This window comes from Aristolochia californica, unplaced genomic scaffold (genome assembly GCF_029961685.1).
Source record: "Aristolochia californica isolate CCGP_79_NKW_82.1479 unplaced genomic scaffold, dmAriCali1.0.hap1 SCAF_6, whole genome shotgun sequence".
In the NCBI taxonomy this organism is placed as follows: domain Eukaryota; kingdom Viridiplantae; phylum Streptophyta; class Magnoliopsida; order Piperales; family Aristolochiaceae; genus Aristolochia; species Aristolochia californica.
Window position 1 is genome coordinate 41306201 of NW_027182257.1, and position 22830 is coordinate 41329030.

Consider the following 22830-nt stretch of genomic DNA (forward strand, 5'->3'; position numbering starts at 1 on the left):
ATTTGAAGAATCGTTGCAGAACAATAAAGAGAACAAGGACGACGATCAGGAGAAGAGACGAAAGACTGAGAGGAAGGGTGAAATCACAAAGAAATCCGCGTCAAAAACAAAGAGTGGTAAGTTGAAAAGCTCTTTTCATCTTCTCTGTAGTTCTTCCATTAGTTTATCACCTAGCATTCAACCAGAAATGGCGGTGATCGGAAGAATTCAACTCGGATCAATATGCATTTTGAAAACTTTAAAGAATTGAAAAGCGGCTGATTCCTTCTTGAACGGCAAAAATCCTTGACATTTCATTTGTTTGATGTCGCATCGTCCAACGCCTTTTTTTTTTCTTTTTGCGTAAAGAGACTAAGATTAGGATTAATATAATTATTCAAACGCTTACTACTTCCCCCCTCCTGCTTCGCTCCGACATCCGAAAAAGTTGGTGGCAGGGGTACCTCCGCCAGTCCCCGTCTGCCGGTGGTGGATCCAGCTTCGTGCCTGGTTGGCACTTTCTGTCTTATTTGTTTATTTGATCAGGCCAGACTTTTGCCAAATAGTGGAATCCGTAATTTGACAAATATTTTTTATTTGGGTAATATGACAAAAATCTCTTGCTTAAATTCAACCAGTATTTGCGGCTCAATCAGCAAACCACACAAACCCAGTTTCAGATTGAATTGGCTTCCTTCCCCCTTTTCCTCTTTGACGACAGAAACAAGGGAACAGTCTCATTTGTATTTGCAGAGCCCCTCCGTCCTCTCCGCTACCATAAACAAAGCCCTGCCCTCTCCGTATTGGTAGGGGAAATGCCTCTCCTATCAGAGAAAGAAAAAGGGTAAAGCGAGGCAGCACCTTCCCACCTCCATGGCCTCTTTGCTTAACAAAGGCCAGCAATAAGGGTAAAGAGAGAACTTATGAGAGGGAGGGGGACTCCACCTTGCTCTTCCTCTTTCCTTTAGGGTTATTCACCATCCAGCTTTGGTCTAGGGAGATCAACATCCTCTTTCTAATCTATCTTTTCTTTTAAAAAAATTTATGATGCCAATTGGGCTTAAAATTTATGATACCATCCAGCTTTCGACTCCCTCGAGTTCCTGCTTTCTTAGCAGCATAGCAGAGGTCGGAAACTCTGTTCTGCGGTGACTATCAACAATGTCCATTGACACCAATCTCAGTCAAAAATGGGACTCAGAGCAGTTGTCGTTTTGTCAACGAAAGTAAACTCTTGTTCATGAACTTTTCAACTTGTAACATATTATCTAAATTTACTTGCTCCTGTGCTTGCTCCCATCAACAATTAACAGAGCAGCTATCGTTTATTTGCAGTGAGTCAGAAATGCCCATGAACTTTCAGAAAACAAGGCAGCCTTCTACCTGAATGCCCTTCTCAGTAGGACAAGAAGCCAAAGGGCAACCATCTAAGTTATTTCCCCACCAACTGAGACTAGCATTCTCCAAACCCAAGCAGAAATACAACAAGACTGCCATGAAGGCCAAACCAGCGTCGAGGGCACCTGATAACACGTAATTATATTGCGTCCACCACTCCCTCTGGTACCTGTAAATCACAAAGCCAGAAATAAATCCAGCAAGTATCCAACTGGTGAAGTTGACGGCCGTTGCTGGAGGCATGTTGAAGGTAGCACCAATGAGGATGGGCATGTTGATGAGCCGAATCCACTCTTGTTTGGGGAAGGCCTTGTGAGCTAGCCAGACAAGCAATGGAGCGATGGCCCCAACTAAGAAGAACCAGTTGACTGCAGAGTAGGCTCCAAGGTCCCCAAAGATCCTACGCGGACCGATTAGTCCCCAAATGACTGATGCTCCATAGAACACATGATCTCCAGGGCAGGTCCACGGGCTGTCTTGGGGTAGAACTGCAGTTTCACAGATGTTGGGAATGGTCTCTATCAGCCACCATGCAGTAGCCAAGTATACAACTGATGCTATGAGGGTACCCAACACCTGAAAATAGTTTGTCTTCGTCATCATCTTATTCATTGCTTTGCTTTATACAAGTTGACTGATCATTTACAAAATCACAACAAAACAAATGATTCAGAAGTTTGAATTGTAGTTATGAATCATGTTATGGAGCACATAGTTATTACATATGAAATTTTACGATGTTTGAGAACGCAGTTTCGAAAAACAGACCTGAGCCATGAACATGGTCCTAGGAGGTATCTTCATATAATGCCCCAGTTTGAAGTCTTGTAGGAAGGTGATTGCCTGAGTCATGCTGTTGCACCCATATACCTTGAAGCATATGTTAGCCACAGGGCGCCCCGGATACAAGTACCCAATGACATACTCTGTAATGATGTTCAACCCTGGGGTCTGGCATTCCAAGAGCAAAGCAGAGTAACAGATGTAGATATTAAAATGGTAACTGGAAATTTTTGTCAGGTAGATGAGTGCCTTGTACACAGGAGAAAATATTACCTGGTTAGTAGTTGCAGTGATGATCCCAATAGGGAGGGTGAAGAAAAAGGCAAGCCCACAAGCCATCAAAACGCCCCACCATGGCAATTGAAGTTGGTCATTGTAGTATTCACATGCAAATACAGCAGTAGCTATGCTCACCATCAAAATGCACAAGAACCACCACTCGGGCACTTGTTTGTACTTTCTCATCAATCTTGAATGCACATCCATAGTCTTCTCATGGAACGTTGATTTGCTCAACAGCCATATTTCTCTGTTCCCAAGTTTGAAGAAATTGCTTAAGAACTCTGAAATAATACGAGTGATACACTTGAGGAGATTAAATTTTTTTTTCTGTGTTCTGAATTACAAAAGGTACCTTCCATGGAAGAGGAAGACATGGACCACAATGGCAGTCAGTGCTGCAAATCCAACACCATAGTATGTCATACCGAAGAAGGTGCTAAGGAAGAGTGGACCGTTTTTCTCATAAGCCTCGATGTCAAGGTGAAAATTAGAGTCAATAATGCTGGAGATGTTGTATAGTTGTCCAGTGGAAGTGAAGAGACTCTCAGAGAAGATGGGGAAGGTCTTGGCTTTGTAAATATTGAGCCAGTAAGTGATCGGTGTCAAGACATACATGACAATGAAAAACCCAACGGCAACGTTGGCAGTGGCATACCAAGGGCTAGCAAGGGGACTTCCAAGGTAGGAGGAGACGGTAGACCAGTCGAGACCGACGGCACCGATGCCGAGCCCAAGCAGACCTGAACCCAACTGATGTGCTAAAACAGAGTTGGGGAAGATCCAACATATCCATGACAGAGAAGTGAGCATGGAGAAGAGGTAACCAGGGAAGAGGTAGTAGGCGAAGCTGCATATGAAGGCAATGAGGAAAAACTGGTTCTTTGTGAGTCCACCTTTGGCTCTCTCTTCTTTCTCATGGAGGGCCCTGCAGCACTGTGAAAAGTCATCCTCACAACAACAGATCAATGGGAACATTCAAACTTGAGAGGAAATTATGTACTGACACTTCATGCTAAGAAATGAGATGGAGCAGATAAGCTCTAACAGTTGAACACTCACATTAACAGATATAAATCAGGTCTTGCTGTAGATATTATATTTTTGAAAGAGTTTTAAACTTGTGCTTCAAGTTTTACTGGTTGAGTTTGGTAAAACCCGTCCCTACCTCCAACCCACATAGGTTTTTCCACGAGGTGAAATTTAAAACCTATCCATGGGATTTTCTGGTTAGTTGGGTCAAATTCTCTACAAAATCTGATAAGATGCCCACCTTTAGGTTTGGGGTCAAATTTGTGAGTCAGGTTTGAATTTTAAAAAATCCAAATCCGTCCCTAGTCAATGGTTCATTGTTAAACACCTAGCCAATACTACGACGGCCCACTCTAGCGACACTGACTGGACCGGGATTAACACACGTAGCCTACCAGTAATTTTAATCTAGCCTCTAGGTCACCCCCTCCGCTAAGTTTGCTCACGTCGGGATTCGAACTCGCGACGTGGGAGCCCGCTCTGATACCAAATGTTAAGCACTTAGCTAATACTATCTAAAAAACCGGCCTGTTAGGAGCAGAAGGCATAGGTACTTAATCCAGAACCATAACATTAATACTATGTTTTAACGGTCCAACCTGATCTGTGCCCACCCCCTACCCAAACCATGCTTGGGAATTAGTAGACCCAGCCTATGAGTCATCGGTCTGTACTATGTTTTTATACGGTTCAGACCATTCGTCACCCAGCCCACGTGAAAATCGTGCCAGAATCTAGGGAAAATTCTCGCACCCCACGTGAGTCGCGTGGAGCTGTATTGAGAGAGTGGGAGTTTGGTACCAGGGCTCGTTCTTTATTCGAGTTTACAAAATTTCAAGTTAGTGGACCAGACCCAACTAGGTTCGTACCTGAAAAGGGAGACTTGAACCAGATTGTACGGCCACCACATAGCCGCCGGCTCCACCAGATACCGCCGGAATATTCCTGCCCACCCGAATCCCAGTACCTGCAGTTTATGTTTACAACATTTATTAGATTCATCCATTCGAAATCTCGACAGAGACCCAACTGTTTTAATAGTCGTTTATGAAATTTGAAAAGAAAATGCTCAAGGATTTGCTCTTACAGCAGCGAAGGAAGCCATTAATTCGTATTGGCTCACCTGGGAAGTCAACACAATTAGCAGGAAGACGAAGAAGCTGATGTTTAGCTTGTAGAACACCTTCACCGCCGTAACCAGGTTTATGGCATAAACGGCCCCGGCTCCGGAATTCGCAAAAATGGTGACCAGGACGTGCTCTTTGACATTAAACGGCCCGGGATTGAGTGTGAACTCCCACCTCGTCCCTCTGAAAAACACCCTCTCCGTTACCGCCCTCGCCATGAGGTGGCCGAGTGGTACCACCACTATCTGGGCAGAGATCGACGTTATGGATAGAGGCTCCTTTCTGTACGCAAAGAACTGGTTCAAGAAGGAGAGAAGCACGCAAGAGAGGGTGCCCAGTACCCACATCCGGAAGGTGAGGACCGGCAGAGTAGGGTCGTCGGAGGTGGGAACGGTGAGTGCAACTTGCTCGATAGGGGAATTGTCGGAGACGTCTGGTTCCTGCGGCTTCCCGAGAGATGAGGGTAAAGATGCTGATGGATCACTTTGAACTGCAAAGATAATTGGAGAATGAGAATTAAGCGTTAGAGCTGTGGAAAGAAAGAGAAGATCGAGAGAAGAGCTTTACGAAGAGGAGATGTGATTTGCTGATTAGTTGATTCCATTTTTTCCACGTCCAAGTTTTTCCCCGACTTCCAGGGGTCAGATTGAGCTTGAAAAAATCTCAGAACTAAATCAAGTATGACCAAGGATCAGGAGGAACTACTGAATTGCTTTTTCTCTGATTCAAAAAATAATAATGTAAAGAATGTAGAATGAGGATACATTTTTTCACTTTTACTTGCATGATTCAAAACTAAAATTTATTATATTTTAGAAATATAATAAAATATTTCTTTCTTTCATGCTATGAAGATCAAATCTGGGACACACGCGGCAGCGGCTCGGTGATGACTATCTGTCCCGGCGGATCCGGGCCTAGTCCGGTTTGCTGCGTGAAATTGGACCCCGCCGACAGGAAAGCTTACGTTTATGACTCGAGGAAGATGGCGGCGCCGCTTGTGGTCTTCTCCCGCCACCGGAAAACTATGACGTACGTGCGGTTCATCAGAGGCGACGCGCTAGTCTCGGCGGCGACAGACAGGCGCCTGAAGCAATGGACGCTACAAGACGCACGTGAACGTGAGGCGCTTCATTGGGTTATCGGCGAGGAGGAGTGGCGGGTTACTCGCGTGTGTGTGCGAGAGTTAAGAGGTGTACGAGTATGATAAAAGGTGGGGACGGTCGCCGGTTATAGGGGAAAAGTGGGCCTGACAACGAGCAAGGATTTGTGAGCAGGCATGTGACAATGAATGCACTCGCGTGGCAGACAGCGTCTGGCAGGTTTTTGTGGGCCATAGGAAGCCAATTTCGAAATAATTTGAACTGATTAGAGTACAAACTTGCTAATTAGAGCCACTGAGCATAATTATCAAACACCCCAAAAGAGCTCTCTAACCAAAGAGATAATTGCTGTGATTGAAGAAGGAGGCAAGGTCAGCTTTTCTCATAGGCACCAACTTAAAAAACAGGGCAGCCTTCTACGTGAACGCCCTTCTCAGTAGGACAAGACGCCAAGGAGCATCCATCTAAGTCATTTCCCCACGAACTGAAGCTAACATGCCCCAAACCCAAGACCGCCATGAAGGCCAAACCAGCAGTCCCTTCGGTACCTGTAAATCACAAAGCCGAAAATGAATCCAGCAAGAATCCAACTGGTGAAGTTGACGGCCGTTGCTGGGAGGCATGTTGGAGGTAGCACCAATGAGGATGGGCATGTTGATGAGCCGAATCAACTCTTGTTTGGGGAAGGCCTTGTGAGCTAGCCAAACAAGCAATGGAGGTAGTAGGCAAAGCTACAGATGAAGGCAAGGAGGAAGAACTGGTTTCTTGTCAGTCCACCTTTGTCTCTCTCTTCTTTCTCATGGAGGACCCTGCAAACCTATCGGAAGTAAGCCTCAAAACAATAGAACAAATGGGCAGATTCAAATGTACGTTGTCATCCAATTTGAGAGGAAACAAGATGTTTTGACGCTTAGAGAGTGTTCATGTTAATGGGAAATCATATAAAAGAAGAGTAATCAAATTATTTGGACAAAATTTTCTGAACTTTGTGCTGAAGAAGAAAAGTTTTTTGCCTCAAATCGTCTTGTTGCACAAAAAATTAAAATAGGTAGAAAATGAGTTTACGATTACTCTAAAAAGAAGATAATAGGAATTAATAGATACCTTGTACATTATAGAACCAAAAAAACTTTCCATGTCCTTAACCCGCCTCTTCGTGCATGAGAGATGGGAACGCGAAGACAAGAAAACCAGAACGGGAGCGCTTTGGAAGAAATATAATCTGAGCGTCATATCAAAGCGCACGAGATTTTTTTACCCTTGATAGAACTCATGAGAATTCTTAATATGTCAACAAGGAGTTTCTAATATAATGGAATTTTAGACATGTCCATATAAAAGAAATGTAAGTCCTACCTTCTGGTATTAGAGGCTTACTTTCCATTGATATAAGTTTGGTTTCTTATCTCTCCTTTACAGCAGCAGCCCCTTGCTCTTATTCATACTGATGGGTAGAAAATAAGCTTAACATATATTGATTCCACTTAATAACCAATAAGACTCAAACTTAAAACACAGGGCAGCCTTCTACCTGAACACCCTTCTCAGTAGGACAAGAAGCCAAGGGGCATCCATCTAAGTCATTTCCCCACCAACTGAAACTAACATGCCCCAAACCCAAGCAGAAATACAACAAGACTGCCATGAAGGCCAAACCAGCATCAAGGGCACCTGATAACACGTAGTTATACTGCTTCCACCACTCCCTCCGGTACCTGTAAATCACAAAGCCAAAAATGAATCCAGCAAGAATCCAACTGGTGAAGTTGACGGCCGTTGCTGGAGGCATGTTGAAGGTAGCACCAATGAGGATGGGCATGTTGATGAGCCGAATCCACTCTTGTTTGGGGAAGGCCTTGTGAGCTAGCCAGACAAGCAATGGAGCAATGGCCCCAACTAAGAAGAACCAATTGACTGCAGAGTAGGCACCAAGGTCCCCAAAGATCCTACGCGGACCGATTAGTCCCCAAATGACTGATGCTCCATAGAACACATGATCTCCAGGGCAGCTCCACGGGCTGTCTGGGGGTAGAACTGCTGTTTCACAGATGTTGGGAATGGTCTCTATCAGCCACCATGCAGTACCCAAGTATACTAGTGACGATATAAGAGTACCCAACACCTGCAAAGAGTTGGTGTTTGGCTCATTTCACAGAATCACAAAAAAAAAAAAAAAAAAGTTTTTAAGTTCAGAAGTTTGAATTATACTCATAAATACTGTTATGGAGGACAAAATTTATACAAATAACATTTTACAATGTCTGAGAAGATTATTGCAAGAAACAGACCTGAGCCATGAACATGGTCCTAGGAGGTATCTTCATATAATGCCCCAGTTTGAAATCTTGTAGAAAGGTGATTGCCTGAGTCATGCTGTGGTACCCATATACCTTGAAGCATATGTTAGCCACAGGACGGCCCGGATATAAGTATCCAATGATATACTCAGTAATGATGTTCAGTCCTGGAGTCTGCCAATTCCATTAATTAATCCCTAGACAGTGAATTAGACTATAATGTTTAAGAGCAAAGCAGAGTAGATGTAGATGTTCAAATGGTACAAAGTGGAATAGTGTGTCCCAGTAGAGGTGGTGTGCCTTTTGTAGAGATTAGTAAACAGGAGAGAAAATATTACCTGGTTAGTAGTTGCAGTGATGATCCCAATAGGGAGGGTAAAGAAAAAGGCAAGCCCGCAAGACATGAGTACTCCCCACCATGGCAATTGAAGTTGGTTATTGTAGTACTCACATGCAAAAACAGCAGCAGCTATGTTCACCATCAAAATGCACAAGAACCACCATTCAGGTACTTGTTTGTATCTGCTCATCAATCTAGAGTGCACATCCATTGTCCTTTCATGGAACGCTGACTTGCTCAACAGCCATATTTCTCTGTTCCAAGTTTGAAGAAGTCGCTTAAGAACTCTAAAACAGTACAACTAGTTATGGTTTTCAAAAAGGTACCTGCCATGAAAGAGGAAGACATGGACCACAATGGCAGTCAGTGCTGCAAATCCAACACCATAGTATGTCATACCGAAGAAGGTGCTGAGGAAGAGTGGACCGCTTTTCTCATAAGCCTCGATGTCAAGGTGGAAATTAGAGTCTATAATGCTCGAGATGTTGTATATCTGTCCATTGGAAGTGAAGAGACTCTCAGAGAAGATGGGGAAGGTCTTGGCATTGTAAACATTGAGCCAGTAAGCGATTGGTGTCAGGACATACATGACAAAGAAAAACCCGACGGCAACGTTGGCAGTGGCAAACCAAGGGCTAGCAAGGGGACTTCCAAGGTAGGAGGAGATGGAAGACCAGTCGAGACCGACAACACCAATGCCAAGCCCATGCAGACCTGAACCCAATTGATGTGCCAAAACAGAGTAGGGGAAGATCCAACATATCCAAGAGAGAGAAGTGAGCATGGAGAAAAGGTAGCCAGGGAAGAGGTAGTAGGCAAAGCTGCAGATGAAGGCAATGACGAAGAACTGGTTTCTTGTCAGGCCACCTTTGGCTCTCTCTTCTTTCTCATGGAGGGCCCTGCAATGCTATCGAAAGTAAGCCTCAAAACAGCAGAACAAATTCAAATGTACATTGTCATCCAATTTGAGAGGAAACAAGATGCTTTGACGCTTAGAGGGTGTTTATGTTAAGGGGGAATCATATAAAAGAAGAGTAATCAAATTATTTGGACAAATTTTTCTGATCTTTGAGCTGAAGATGAAAATTGGTCAAATAGATAATAATTTATCTACGGAAATTGTTCGTTATTTAAAATTACCAAACGCCAGGTACTGGACCAGACCAAATTTTTTACGTAAGGTTGAACCGGGCTAAAGATCAGTTCAAGGGATAAACAAAATTTCCGCGGGAAGAAGACGACACGACGATGCGGACCTATGCCAGTGTGCGCTGTACGGATCCTACCTGAAAAGGGAGACCTGAACCAGATTGTAGGGCCACCACATCGCCGCCGGCTCCACCAGATACCGCCGGAATATCCCTGCCCATCCAAACCCCAGTACCTGCAGTTTATGCATGTCAGAGTTATTCTATTCAGCCATTCAAAATCTCAACAGAGACACAACTCTCTGATCGTCCTTGGGTGAATTGGGGAAGAAATGTTCAGGGATTCCATCAGCGATAGTTGAAGAAGCATTGAATTTGATCTGCTGCAGAAAAGGAATCCATAATTTAAAGCTTTGACCTTAAATATTCAAGTCCACAAACCTGGGTAGTCAACACAATCAGCAGGGAGACGAAAAAGGTAATCCTCTGCTTGTAGAACACCTTCACTGCCGTAACCAGATGTATGGCATAAACACTCCCAGCTCCAGAATTCGCAAAAATGGTGATCAGAACATGCTCTTTGACATTAAACGGCCCGGGATTGAGCGTAAACTCCCACCTCGTCCCTCTGAAAAACACCCTCTCTGTTATAGTCCTCGCCATGACATGGCCGAGTGGCACCACCGCTATCTGGGCGGAAATGGCCGTGATGGATAGAGGCTCCTTTCGGTACCAGAAGAACTGCTTCAAAAACGAGAGAAGCACGCAGGAGAGAGTGCCCAGCACCCACATCCGGAACGTAAGGACCGGTAGTGTCGGGTCGTCGGAGGTGGGAACGGTGAGGGCAACTTGCTCGATAGGGGAATTGTCGGAGACCTCGAATTCCGGCGGCTTCCGTTTAGAGGAGGGTAGAGATGTTGATGGGTCATTTTGGACTGTAAAAACAGGAGGAAACGAGTCAAGAATCAGAGTTCTGGGCTGAAAGAGAAGAAGGATTACAGAGAGAGAGAGACTTACGTAGAGGAGCTGTGATTTGGTGAGTTGATTCCATGTTTCCTCCTCGTATTTTTTCCCCGTCTTCGAGGGGTTCGCAGAACAAGTCAGCAAAATGTTATAACTATCAACAACGTGAAGCATGAGCAAGGATGCTTTTCTTCTGATTCAAAGCAAAAAAAATTCTATAAAAAAATGTTGAAGTAGAATAGGAAACTACAAAAAAGGTTTGCGTGAAGATTCAATAAGGAAGTGAAAGTGCACTCGCGTGGGATCCCGTCCAGTTACATGGAAGACCAGCGTGGTTTCTGAAAAACATATAATATGCAATTGTACGCTGGTGCTGTCCAGACAGTAACGGGAGCTAGCTGCTTCACCAACCGATCAGTGAGGGGCCTTGCGGTTGGATGGATGGAGTCCATTGAGAGGAGGGTCTCTCGTCGAGTCTTGACACCCGAACCAAATGAAATTTGGATTTGATTGTGACAGAAACTTTGATGGTGGAGGAAGTCTCCCCCAACAGTTGGACACAAGGGACGACAGTAGAAGCTCCTCCTCTTCATCCCTTTCCATCTACGCAGGAGTCCCAGTCGTTAAATCGCAAATTTGACAAAGAGCGAGGACTAAAGAGCGTGGTTTCAGAATGTGAAGTAAGCAACGTGTAGGAAGTAATAATGGCCATGAAGACTTGCTGTAATCAATCTTTGGAGCTCAAATTTTGTTGACGGAACCCAAAACAAGAAAAAAGAGAGCGCAAATTATCATTCCAAATAGCACCTTCAGGGATTGGTTTATATAGTTTACAAGAGTTTTAAAAATGGATTCTTGTCTATAAATAACACAAATGAGTCTAAATAATCAGCCTTGTTTGACGACGAAAGCAAACTTGTAAAAGAATCAATGCTTCCAAGTAGCTTATATAAATAACCTTTACCTCCGGGCTGTAAGAAGTTGAAGCAAAATAAGATAACTGAGTTAGAAAACTAACATGTCTGGATTCCTTTGTGACAAGCCTCACTTCTTTGAAACCCACAAAAGAGCCAAAAATATCTGCATATCCAAGTACAGGAACACCAATGGAAGAAAGGCAGAAGGTTAAGAAGGTAATCAGTAACAATCAAATTCATCAAGAACAAGGAACTTGTGAAATGTGTTGTCACATTGGACATGTGTATAACAACCAAGACTTCTCAAATAGAAATGAAAAGGTACATCAAATAAGAGACAAAACATTTCACGGAAAAAAAAGGAAAAAAAAAACACCCTCAGGTTTGAGTTTACCTCTAAATGCTTATATTTCCATGAGGCATAAAGGATATGGCAGGAAGACCCTCTACAAACAGGGTGTTATCCGGATCCAAAGCCTCAGCTAAGGTGACATCGAATCAAACAAAGCTTGATTTAAATATTTTAAACTCGAACTCAGCCTAACCTCTAACCTAAAATTGTAATCGAACTCGAGCCCAATTAGAATACATAAAATGACCTTGTTAAAATATTTGAATAACCTCAAGTATGAAATTTTCATATTAAAAAATCTCATATTCTCCAATATATTTCCATTAGAATTTCTCATATTTCATCTAGGTCTATTCCACATATCCGCCATCATCACCACAAAGCAATCAATCTTAGTTTCCAAACTGCAAACTTTGCACCATTAAGTAGAAATTGCCTCAAATCAAGTTAAATTGCACATCATTCACATAGTAAAAGTTTTCTCCCATATCCCACCAGGCCACCACCACAAATGGTGGAGAAAGTTATCATTAAATAACGGAGTAAAATTGTCAACCCTAAACTTCCATTCTCAATCAGACCACACCTGTTCATTTAAAATATATATATATATATATATATGACCTGCATAATGTATTACATTCTATTGACCTTAATACTGTATCCACACTTGAGGGCCATATTTGGATATTAATCCTAGTTAGGCTGGCTGTCAATGTACATGTTCCACTCAAAACTAATGAGAGACTAGAAGCCAAGGTCAATCAAAATTGACAGAAACTGATAAAACATTTGTATCTATTAAACTTTTATCTTTTCTCTCACTATGTCAGTAAGAGAGACTTTGAAAACAGATACAAATTTCTTGACATTGAAAGATCCTTCTCTTTTTTGAGCTCATCAGATCCAGAGCCTCCCAGTCATTCCAGCATGAGTTTCACTTCACATCCGAGCTTTTATGCAGTTTTCCATTTTCGAGCTTGGAATCTTTGCCTCCTTCCAATGAATTTGAGAATCTCATCAAGCAGCACTACTGGTACAGAGAGCAAAATCACTATGATCCACTCGTTCCAACTCAGGGGAACAATACCAAACACACCAGCCAAGACGGGGACATATAGAATAAGAAAATGGAGGCCAAACGACACAGACATTGCAACTAAAAGCCATGGGTTCCTCCACGGGGGCATTCGCACCAAACTACAGTCTTCAGACAGAGCATTAAGAGAATTGAACATCTCGATTGCAACCAAAACAGACAGTGACAGAGTCATTGCCTTTACTTTTCCAATGGAGAAATAGTCGCACGGATTTGAAAAGGTTATGACACGGCCTCCAGCCAAAAATGGAGCAGGGGAGAAGTCTTTCCATGTAGGGCACTCATCCCAAGAACGAAGTTGGGAGAGGGTCACTAATGTGTGACCATCACTCGCAAGATTGATGCCCAAGAATGAAGGTTGTGTATACCAGAGAACAAAGACACCAACAGTTGCTATGCCAACATAAGAACCAATCACCTGCAATCAGCACAGCACATGAATAAGTGAACATTCTTGCAATCAATTCTTAACAATCCTGCTTCAAAATGGCACCTCTGTAGTAGTGCTCGTACATTCACTCCCAACTCTTTGTTGAGGATCCATGACTTGAAACAGCATTATGCAAGAATATGAGTGGTTTACATTCTTAAGATTTCATTGATCAGCTATTTAACCACTTTAGGATCTTTCAAATCTCAATTAGTGAGTAAGATTGTGCTTGTTCTCCTAGGAGATTCAACATGATAATCACTACCTAATCCAGTAAAGAACAACAGAGAGATAAGTGCAAAATTTCAATACTTCCAACCATGGAGTGATAACATCAGATCAAGGGAAGCAGCTAGCTCACCATGTACCGGAAGAATACCCAATAACTAATAAGTGGGTCATTGCTCTTGCGAGGTTGTTTCCTCATGATATCAACATCTGCAGGGTTAAACCCTAAAGCAGTAGCAGGTGGGCCATCTGTGACCAAATTGACCCAAAGCAGCTGGACAGGTATCAAGCATTCAGGTATGCCCAACGCGGCAGCCAGAAAAATAGAGATGACTTCTCCAACGTTAGATGATATCATGTATCTGTAGTTGGAGGAGAACAATGTCAATACGTCTTGGGCAACCAAAATAATCATGACAAAAGTTGTTCACAGAATTACCTGATAAAAGCTTTCATATTATTATAAATGGACCGCCCTTCTGCAACAGCTGATACAATTGTACTAAAATTATCATCAGCTAGCACCATGTCTGAAGCTTCTTTTGCCACCTGATATTGATGGAGAAAAGTTAAAAGAAAGCGCTCATGATAGAGGATTTCATTGAGACTGAGAAGGCAAGACCAAGTCAGTTGGAAATGTAGACATACATACCTCGGTTCCAGTGATCCCCATGGCAATTCCAATGTCTGCTAGTTTAAGTGCTGGTGCATCATTCACACCATCTCCAGTCATAGCAACAATTTCACCATACTCCTTTAACATCCTCACTATTTCTTGCTTGTGCCTAGGCTCAGCACGTGAGAAAACAGCCCCACCAGGTTTTGACAAGATTTCCCTCTGTTGGATGGAGGAAAGAGCCATAAACTCTTTGCCTGTAAAACTTATCCTTCTGACATCTTCATGCTCTGAAAACAATTTAATTTCCCGACAAACAGCTTCTGCTGTGGATTTATTATCCCCAGTGATTACCATCACTTTAATACCAGCTTCTCTACAATCTTCAATTGCTTTATGAACTTCATCTCGAGGAGGGTCCTGTTTTTTTTTTTTTTTCCAAAGAAAAAATTGAAGAGTTATTATGTTTGCAGAATGCTTTTGGTACACATTAAAATAACAGGCTGAAGGAATACCCTGAGGCCAACAACACCAACAAACACAAGATGACTCTCAATGGCAGAGTAGTTTGCAGGATCAAGCAACTTCTTGTGTGCAGGATGGGTTTCTGCATAGTAGTCTGCAAATTCTCCCATGTCATCTTTATATGCAAAGCCCAAGCACCTTAACCCCTTTGAACTCATCTCATAGAGTTTTAGAAGTAATAACTGTCTGCATGTTTCATCTATTGGAACAACTGATCCATCTGCAAGCTGCACATGTGAACACCTCTCCACTATACTCTCAACAGCACCCTGTCAATCCAAAAGTCCATATCATTGTTCTAATCATACGAAGTTACTCATAAAGTACTGTGAACATCAGCAACCCAAATACTCCAAAATACAGATATTTCACTGAAATAAATGACATGGAAAACAGTTTGCCGTGCCCAAAAAACATTTATTTAAATTTCATGGTAACACATGACACAAGCACAAACTAAAATTGAAAATAAAAAGAAAAGTTTCTTAATATTAATCACCTTGACAAGAAGTCGGTTGTGCCCAGTTGGCTCACGAACAATTACACTCATTGACTTACGAACTCGATCAAACTCTAATGTGGCTATTTTTTTAGATCTTTTATTCCACCAGTCACAACAACCTGCCACAACAGGTGATAAATAAGAATCTAAATTAGAAAATTGATTGGAAAAGTGAGTTGGGCTTTTGCTCACCTAATTTGACTGTGTTGCTATCAATTAAGTAGCCTGCAGCAAGCTGTGCATCACGAATTTTATTCCTTGCTTTAACATCAGGCACCCCCATTTTTTCAACCAAAACCTTCAACAGAAACAGAAAACTCAGAATTCCTTCAACAAAAACTAAAAGCAAATAATTAGATCATGATGAATCCTTCATGCAACAGGAAGAGAAAGGACAGAAAATTTTGAACATAAGTTTTTAATATAGTTCATTGGGTGGTGCATTAAATTAAATGTTAACAAGATAAGCACAACCTTGAGAGCTGCCTCAGTAGGTAAACCTGTAGCTCGAAACAGGTGCCCATTAGAATAAATTCCAGCATCATTGCATACCGCACAAATCTCAGCCAAAGCCAGCAAGTTTGCGTCCAAATTATAGTAAGTCCAGTCTACGATACCCCCATCCTTCGGATTATATGTTGTTCCTTCCACATGGAACACACGAGACATTGTTTTCTTTCCACCCAAAGTGAAAAATTCATTCACTGACATCTGATTAGTAGTAAGCGTCCCTGTCTTATCTGAGCAAATCACAGTAGTACAACCCAAGGTTTCCACACTAGGTAGTTTTCGCACAATTGCATTCTTTTGTGCCATTTTTTTGGTACCTAAAGCCAAACATGTAGTAATTACAGCAGGAAGACCTTCAGGAATAGCAGCAACTGCTAGTGCCACAGCAATCTTGAAATAGTAGGTGCACTTTTCAAAAGAAAACTGGAAATTTGAGGGCCATCCATCTTCAAGCTCCCAAGTGAGAAAATACTTATAGTTAATTACCCAAACCACAAGACAGATTAACCCTATAGCAGTAGTTAGTCTCCCACCAAATTCATCAAGTTTCTTCTTCAGAGGAGTATCACTTTCTTCCAATGAGGCTTCATGAATTTGAGTCTGGATTTTCCCCATCTCAGTCCTCATACCAGTGTTAACAACAACACAGACACAACTACCATTAGCCACGGTTGTTCCAGCGAAAACCATGCATTCTTTTGCCTGCAGTTCACAGTCATCTAAGAACACAGGGGCCGTGCTTTTCATCACCGGCATACTCTCCCCAGTTAATGAACTTTGTTCCACTCTCAAAGTGGAAGTCTTCAATAATGCCACCCTCATGTCAGCTGGGACCTTATCTCCAATCCTTAACTCCACTATGTCTCCCGGAACAAGTTCTCGCGCAGGTAAATCGGGGACATAGTATCCATCTCTAAGAACTTTAGCAGTTGCACATTGGATCTCCTTGAGTGCTTCCAGAGCCTTCTCGGCATTGCTCTCTTGCCAAACTCCAACAATAGCATTTAGCACAAGGATTAGAACGATAACAAAGGGTTCCACATATGCTTCAAAACCTGCATCTCCAGTTTCATTGCCATGCAAATAAGCAAGCGCAAATGAGATAAAGGCTGCAACAAGAAGGATTTTTACAAGCATATCATCGAACTGTTCCAAGACTAGTCTCCACAATGGCTTTCCCTTCTCTTTGTCGAGCTCATTCCAGCCATACCTTCCACGCCTTTTCTCAACTTCACAGGAGGCTAAGCCCTTTTCTAATTTAACATTGTATTCCTTCAAGCACTGCTCAACAGACCAAGACCAAGCAGGAAATGGTTTTTCTTCCATTTTGCAATTTAAACTCCTACGATGGCTTTCCTACATGAACAGCATGAAATCCATTAAAATCCCTGAAAAAAGAAAACGACACAGTAATTAGATACATTGAGCAAATCATAAACGCCCAACATTGAAAAATCTTAAGTGTGTTGAGACGAGGGGAAAAAATTATAGGCCTGAAGTACCAATAAAACTATAATAATACCAAAAATAGAAACACTAGATCAAACATATAAAATCAATTTCATACTTTTACCTTTCTCCGCCCACATTTTTCTGTATTTTTCATTTCATTTTTTTTAATAAGCAACAATAATCACTCGTTTTTTCCGCTGATTCCCACTCGTCATGTCTTATTTCACTGACGGAGTGATCACCTTGAAAACTTTAGATTCTAGACCCAACGAAAAACCCTGTTCCTAAGTAAGGTTCAAAAGTGAACACTAAGAAATAAAACGAAAATACAAACACCACTTTTATTCTCGAAAAAGCAACAAATACAGTAATTTTTTTCGAACTAAAAGGAAATAATAATAATAACTACTCTCTTCTGTCTTCTCCCGCATGAACTACACAAGCAAAACCCGCATGAAGAAAAAAATGAAATAAAAGAAACTTTCATGCAAAAGAACTAAACCACCATTAAACCAGAATAGAAGACTCGTTCCACATCAATCTTTCCATTTCCAACGAGAGCTTCAACCACCCAAACCAGTAAACAGAACACCCACAAACAAACACTGCCACACGCTCAGAGTTTCCCCACAACTCGATCACAAGACAAACGAAGAAGACAGTAGAAAAAAGCGAGACGCCACAACCAATGCCTCCTTCAAAACCGTACCTGAAAAGAAATAGAACACAGAGATGGCTTGTAGATAACGCAAAGAAGAGAAAATTCGCTCTCTTTAATCTCCGACCGGTAATATTCCTGGAGGGTCTTCTGCTCTGAATGGAAAAACAAAAAGAATTCGGTTCTTTGTCTATTGAACGGTCGCCTACTCGTCCTTCGTGGTTACTTCCGAGCGCCAACCGATCCTTTATAATTTCAACAAACAGCATATTCAACGCATACACAACATTACCCCCCACTATATCTTCATAAACTACGGATTTGCCACGCTGTACGGCTGCTGACATCCGTGGCCACGGCTACCGAGGCTGTCCGATTAGTTACAGTGAACCCCCCGCTTTTGCCTCCTATTATACGTTCTTTTAGGAAGTTTCCTCGTAATTTCTTAACCGTTTTTTTTTTTATTGATTTACAACCCAGGTGGGTTGACTCGTGACTCGGGGCAGAACCACTTTTATTTAATACGCGTTGAAAGAAGCGGGCTACCGAATTATAATTAGCAGGATGCGTAGTGAGCACCCGAAGGAGTTGTTTAATAATAAATCCCAATAATGAGGAGACTTGAGCGATTTGGCTTTTCGAAATCCCAATAACTCCGGATTCCGTGGTCAATGTGGAAGCCTCTTATAAGCTTCTCACGAATAGGTTTCTCAGACCTTCAAATACGGAGTAACTGCTACAATCAATGTACGTGCCTTTCCAGGAAGCTTCTCATCTGGTCTACATTTCACCTAAATAAGGCCCACCCGTGTCAGAACTCAGATCACGGGTTCAATAACGGCAGTGGCATTTTTGTATATTTATATAAATAGTAAACCTAGTGACGGAAGAACCGCAGGGCGTAGGGCGGGAAACAAGTTCCGCATTGAGCATTCAGCGTTTCGGAAATCGGGCATGTTAAACCGTTACGTACCGGAGAGGGAGAAGCGTAAGAGAGTAGGAACTTTGGAATGTCCAAGGATAAAAGAAAGAGTATTTTTGGGATTTAAATAATTTTTTAATGAAAATATTTTAGAAAAACAAAATAATAGATAAATTATTTTTTCTTTAACCAATATTCTTTAATTTATTATATTATATTTAATTTATATTTTAGAAAAAACTAAAAATATTTTTCCTAGGATATATATTGCCAATAAACTTTCTGATATCCTATTAGTACCTTACTAAGAAATTACACGGGAAAAATTAAATAGACATGTGAGTGCCTTTTTTAGGGAAATAAATAATAATTAATAATTAATCTTATACATTACCATACTTATTCAATAAAATTTCGATAAAATAATATATCAAATACAAAACGGCCATGAAAAATTACCTTGTGGTAGAAAATCAATTATAAAATAAATTGCCAAATACTTATTCAAAAATTGTCATATAGTTTTGCAGCCCATCTTGGCTGGAAAATCTTACCTGAAAAATTATATGATTTTATTGGTAAGAAACCAACTAGAAAAAGTGTTTCAAGTAAAGATGAGGCAGTAATGGTCCCAAAAATGTATTTCTACTAGAAATGCATTTCTATTGTTTCATGGAAAAGAGACTAAAAGGTGTAGGGATGACATCGAGTCAAGCCAAGATTGAACCTGTATATGTTCGAGTTTGGCTTGATCTGAATACTTCGAACTTGAGGTCAGCCTCAAGCCTAAAATTGGAATCGAGCTCGAGCTAGGTTTGAGCTCCAACCTACTTTTAAAACTACAAAAATAAATAAAGAGAATATATTGATGGGCTTAGTGTCATAGAACTGCATGTTATTGCAGAGGAGTCCAAGACTTTTGATAGAGCATACTAACATGAAATAACCAACTTAATAGACCTAATAGAAAAAACAAACCCCTCCATCAATAGTGTTTGTTTTATTGGCATCCAACAATATTAGATGTTGAAGGACTCAAAAAGGTTGAACGACTAATCGTCTTTGAGTTTTGAAATAAGAGCAATCATCAACCAACTAAAGAGGAAATTGACAAGAGCAATTAAAGTAAAAAGTATTTTCGTTAACAAATCTATACTAGAGTCAGTTCACGAGCTAACTAGCCAAGTTTGGTTTATTATACTTGATGAGTCTTATTTCAAGTGAGCTCGAGCCAAACTCAAGTAAAAACTAAACTGAACCGAGCATTTTTCGAGCCGAGCTCGAACGGTTTGGGAACCGGTTTGGCTTGGTGCCAACCTTAGTAACAGGGCCTAAAAAAATCTCAAAATGAACAAAACAGAAGGAACAAGACAAGACAATGCAAAAGTATGTAGAAATATTTATTTTTATTTTTTTGAAATAGATATAGATAGAATTTTGAGTTACGAATACTTGGACTGAAGACAGATAAAACCTTCTATAGGCATGGAATGCATCAACACAAAAGAAAAAGTACCTTGCTTGGTTATCACTAGCAATGAAACTCCACATGCTTGTACTTCTACTAAAATAACTAGAGGCAGTGAGAGAGAGAGAGAGGTATCTAGGGTTGAAATACACTAACAGTTGAATGCATGAGGTCAAACTGTAATACTAATTCAATGAAAAATCTATTTGTAGGAACTCTAGAGAACCTATGAATATGATCAATAGAATAATCTTTTCCAAATCCAAGAAACAAAAGAGCACATAATTTTTTTTTTACATTTATTTAGTATGAAATAGTATTCTTAGCTTATCAATAACTCCTGCACAGAAATAGACAGCCTGTTGAACAACCATACCAGCAAGATCCATAGACTCGATTTAAATTTGAAAGAAGGGTAAATGAGAAAGCAGCTAGTTCCTTCCCCACAGAAATAAACACGGGGACTAAATGTTGGCAATTGCACATCTACTATCGGTTCCTCTTAGAAGCATGTTCTGGCAGCAAAATCAGCTTCTGTTAAAGCAGCTCCTTACAGCCCTTGAACAAAGAACACACTTCTGTATGATACCTGGGGTAGATTTCTTTGAATGGTGTGACAAGATACAGCTTCCTTACTGGTGAATGATTCCTCTCAGAAACTAACCTATGCCAGGTCCTTGATCAAATCCTTTCCCGTGAATCCCAACTGAAGAATTTGATAATTTATCTAAATCTGGGAATATGTTTGAATGTTCAAATTCGGAGATTATTAGCAAGAAATCAAAGACTATCCAAATTCTAACAGATGACAAAGCTTTTATTGCTTTTGTACACACTATTCTATCACAGAGCAAGATCCTGGGTTACTTTTCCTCTGCTATGTAAGATATTCTGTCATAAAAAATTCACGAATATAATCAGAACAATAGTTGAAAGGGGCCAGATAGGGTTTTTCCTAATACCTCTTTCCTAGAATATTCAGATTGGATAAGGTGGCCACTGAAGCTTGACTTGTTTGGTAGCTTAGATAGGCTAAATGTTCAAATTCGTATTTAGCATAATTGGTACATGGAAACTACTTGGTTAGAAAAAGTAGCCAACCTCAAGTAAGAAAACAAGTTATTCATCTTCAATGTTTCATGTCTGAAAGCTTGCTACTGTTAAATGATGCTTTCATAACAGTTTTTAGTGATCAGTCTCGTTCACAAAATTATTTCCAACAGCAGTTTCACTCACTTCCTGAAACCAAATTTCAGGTATTGTGGACCGAAGATTTGGAAAGCTTTCAAAACGAAAACATGCAAATAATTATTACTATAAATAAAAGCACACAAATTTCAAATATAAAGTACAAACCTTAATGTTACATTGGCTCTGTAGATAAAAACGAAATTATCGAGATCATGCTCCCATAACATTTGATCAGAAAAATTGCAGCTCATATAATAATAAACAAATGAAAGAAAGCAGGATGACATGTCAGAAAAACTCAAGGTTGCTTGAAATAGATTATTCCGCTTGATATCTTTGTACGTTTGGCTTGAAATCAGCAATTGAACCCATTTCACTGAAGCTAGAACTGAATTCAAACAAGGGGCAGTTTCTACCACTCCATATCGCTAACATTACAAAATAAGAAATGTCATACAATACATTCAAAGGAGCTGAGAGATCACGAAGATTACACGTCTAAGCCTGCAGCTCCTGTGATTCCAACGGAAGCCCAAGCCCCGTCGGCACCGCCTCGACAACCTTGGGCACATTCTTTGCCGTAATGGGCAACGCTGTAAAGGTCTTGGTTTTGCTGATGGGTCTGCTTTTCTCCAGCTGAACCAAATCTCCGACCTTGAACTGATTGTCCGGGTCATGCGCCTGGTACTTCTTCTTCTTTCGAACTCGACGCTTGTACTTGGGGTGCGGCGCCAGGCGCACCACTTCCACGGCGACCGTCTTGTCGTTGGTGGCGCAGACAACTCGACCTTGCATGTTCTTCATCGCTTGAATTTTGGGAAGAATAGAGGGTGGGGAGGGAGAGAGTGGAGCTGGTTTGGTGGGAGGCGCGAGAGAAAAAAAGCCATTGAGAAAGGTTTTGGAAGGTTTGGAGAGAGAAAACTGGAGAAAGGATGATTGAAGGAGAGAAACCATGTTGGAGAATGGGGCGGGAGACGACACAGAGCAAGTCTGCGCTCCCTACGCTGCTAAATCTTATCGCTGAGGATCAGATTAAGAGTCTCCCCAGTTGGAGGACAAATTCCAATCTACTGGCCCATAAACGCCCATTTCTAACAGCCCATAAGGCATGGGCTGAAATTGAAATGCAAAAGTAGGAAGATTCATGATTTTAATATTATATTTGAGTTTTAATTTAAGAGTGAGAATTTTGATTTACAAAAGTAATAATTTTTTAAGAATTTGGATATTATAAAATTAATTATTTGTTTGAATTAATAACGATTTAAAATTATTTTTAAATTTATTTATTAATTTAAAAAGCTTACAATTTATTTATTTTTAGTCAAATTAAAATATCTAAAATAAAATTTAAATCTATTAAATTAATTTATAATAAAATACCTATTTTTTATATAAATTCCCTTTTTTAATATTATATCTAATGACTACTTTAAGAGTGAGAATTTAGATATTGTAAAGTAACAATTTTATTAATATTTGGATATTATACAAGTAAATATTTGTTTAAT

The 22830-nt window shown here is 40.8% G+C and overlaps 4 protein-coding genes across 7 annotated transcripts; all 4 read right to left on the reverse strand.

Annotated features, from left to right (window-relative positions):
- Positions 1-1252: 1252 nt before the first annotated feature.
- On the reverse strand, positions 1253-5672 carry LOC137934714 (oligopeptide transporter 7-like). Its single transcript, XM_068779216.1, has 8 exons — positions 5566-5672; positions 5166-5318; positions 4595-5088; positions 4341-4438; positions 2795-3367; positions 2434-2689; positions 2146-2328; positions 1253-1953 (listed from the first exon to the last, which is right to left on the reverse strand). The coding sequence occupies exons 2-8, from the start codon at positions 5200-5202 to the stop codon at positions 1339-1341; spliced, it is 2256 nt and encodes a 751-aa protein (XP_068635317.1). The 5' UTR covers positions 5203-5318; positions 5566-5672; the 3' UTR covers positions 1253-1338.
- Positions 5673-7151: 1479 nt separating this feature from the next.
- Positions 7152-10537, reverse strand: LOC137935418 (oligopeptide transporter 7-like). Its single transcript, XM_068780073.1, has 7 exons — positions 10504-10537; positions 9928-10421; positions 9625-9722; positions 8665-9237; positions 8337-8592; positions 7990-8172; positions 7152-7823 (listed from the first exon to the last, which is right to left on the reverse strand). Exons 1-7 carry the CDS (start codon positions 10535-10537, stop codon positions 7209-7211), a joined length of 2253 nt encoding a protein of 750 aa, XP_068636174.1. The 3' UTR covers positions 7152-7208.
- A 1744-nt stretch (positions 10538-12281) lies between these two features.
- Positions 12282-17937, reverse strand: LOC137934805 (calcium-transporting ATPase, endoplasmic reticulum-type-like). Of its 4 annotated transcripts, none has more exons than XM_068779341.1 (9): positions 17790-17937; positions 15593-16984; positions 15311-15416; positions 15116-15237; positions 14607-14885; positions 14128-14511; positions 13915-14024; positions 13609-13837; positions 12282-13235 (listed from the first exon to the last, which is right to left on the reverse strand). In XM_068779341.1, exons 2-9 carry the CDS (start codon positions 16952-16954, stop codon positions 12675-12677), a joined length of 3153 nt encoding a protein of 1050 aa, XP_068635442.1. In that variant the 5' UTR covers positions 16955-16984; positions 17790-17937; the 3' UTR covers positions 12282-12674. The 4 variants fall into 4 exon arrangements, with proteins under 4 accessions (XP_068635442.1, XP_068635439.1, XP_068635440.1 ...); XM_068779338.1 differs by having other exon boundaries at positions 15593-17016; XM_068779339.1 differs by lacking the exon at positions 17790-17937 and adding an exon at positions 17586-17665 and having other exon boundaries at positions 15593-17016.
- A 3542-nt stretch (positions 17938-21479) lies between these two features.
- Positions 21480-22329, reverse strand: LOC137935017 (small ribosomal subunit protein uS17c-like). The gene has a single exon (XM_068779640.1). The coding sequence runs from the start codon at positions 22271-22273 to the stop codon at positions 21818-21820; it is 456 nt and encodes a 151-aa protein (XP_068635741.1). The 5' UTR covers positions 22274-22329; the 3' UTR covers positions 21480-21817.
- Positions 22330-22830: the final 501 nt, after the last annotated feature.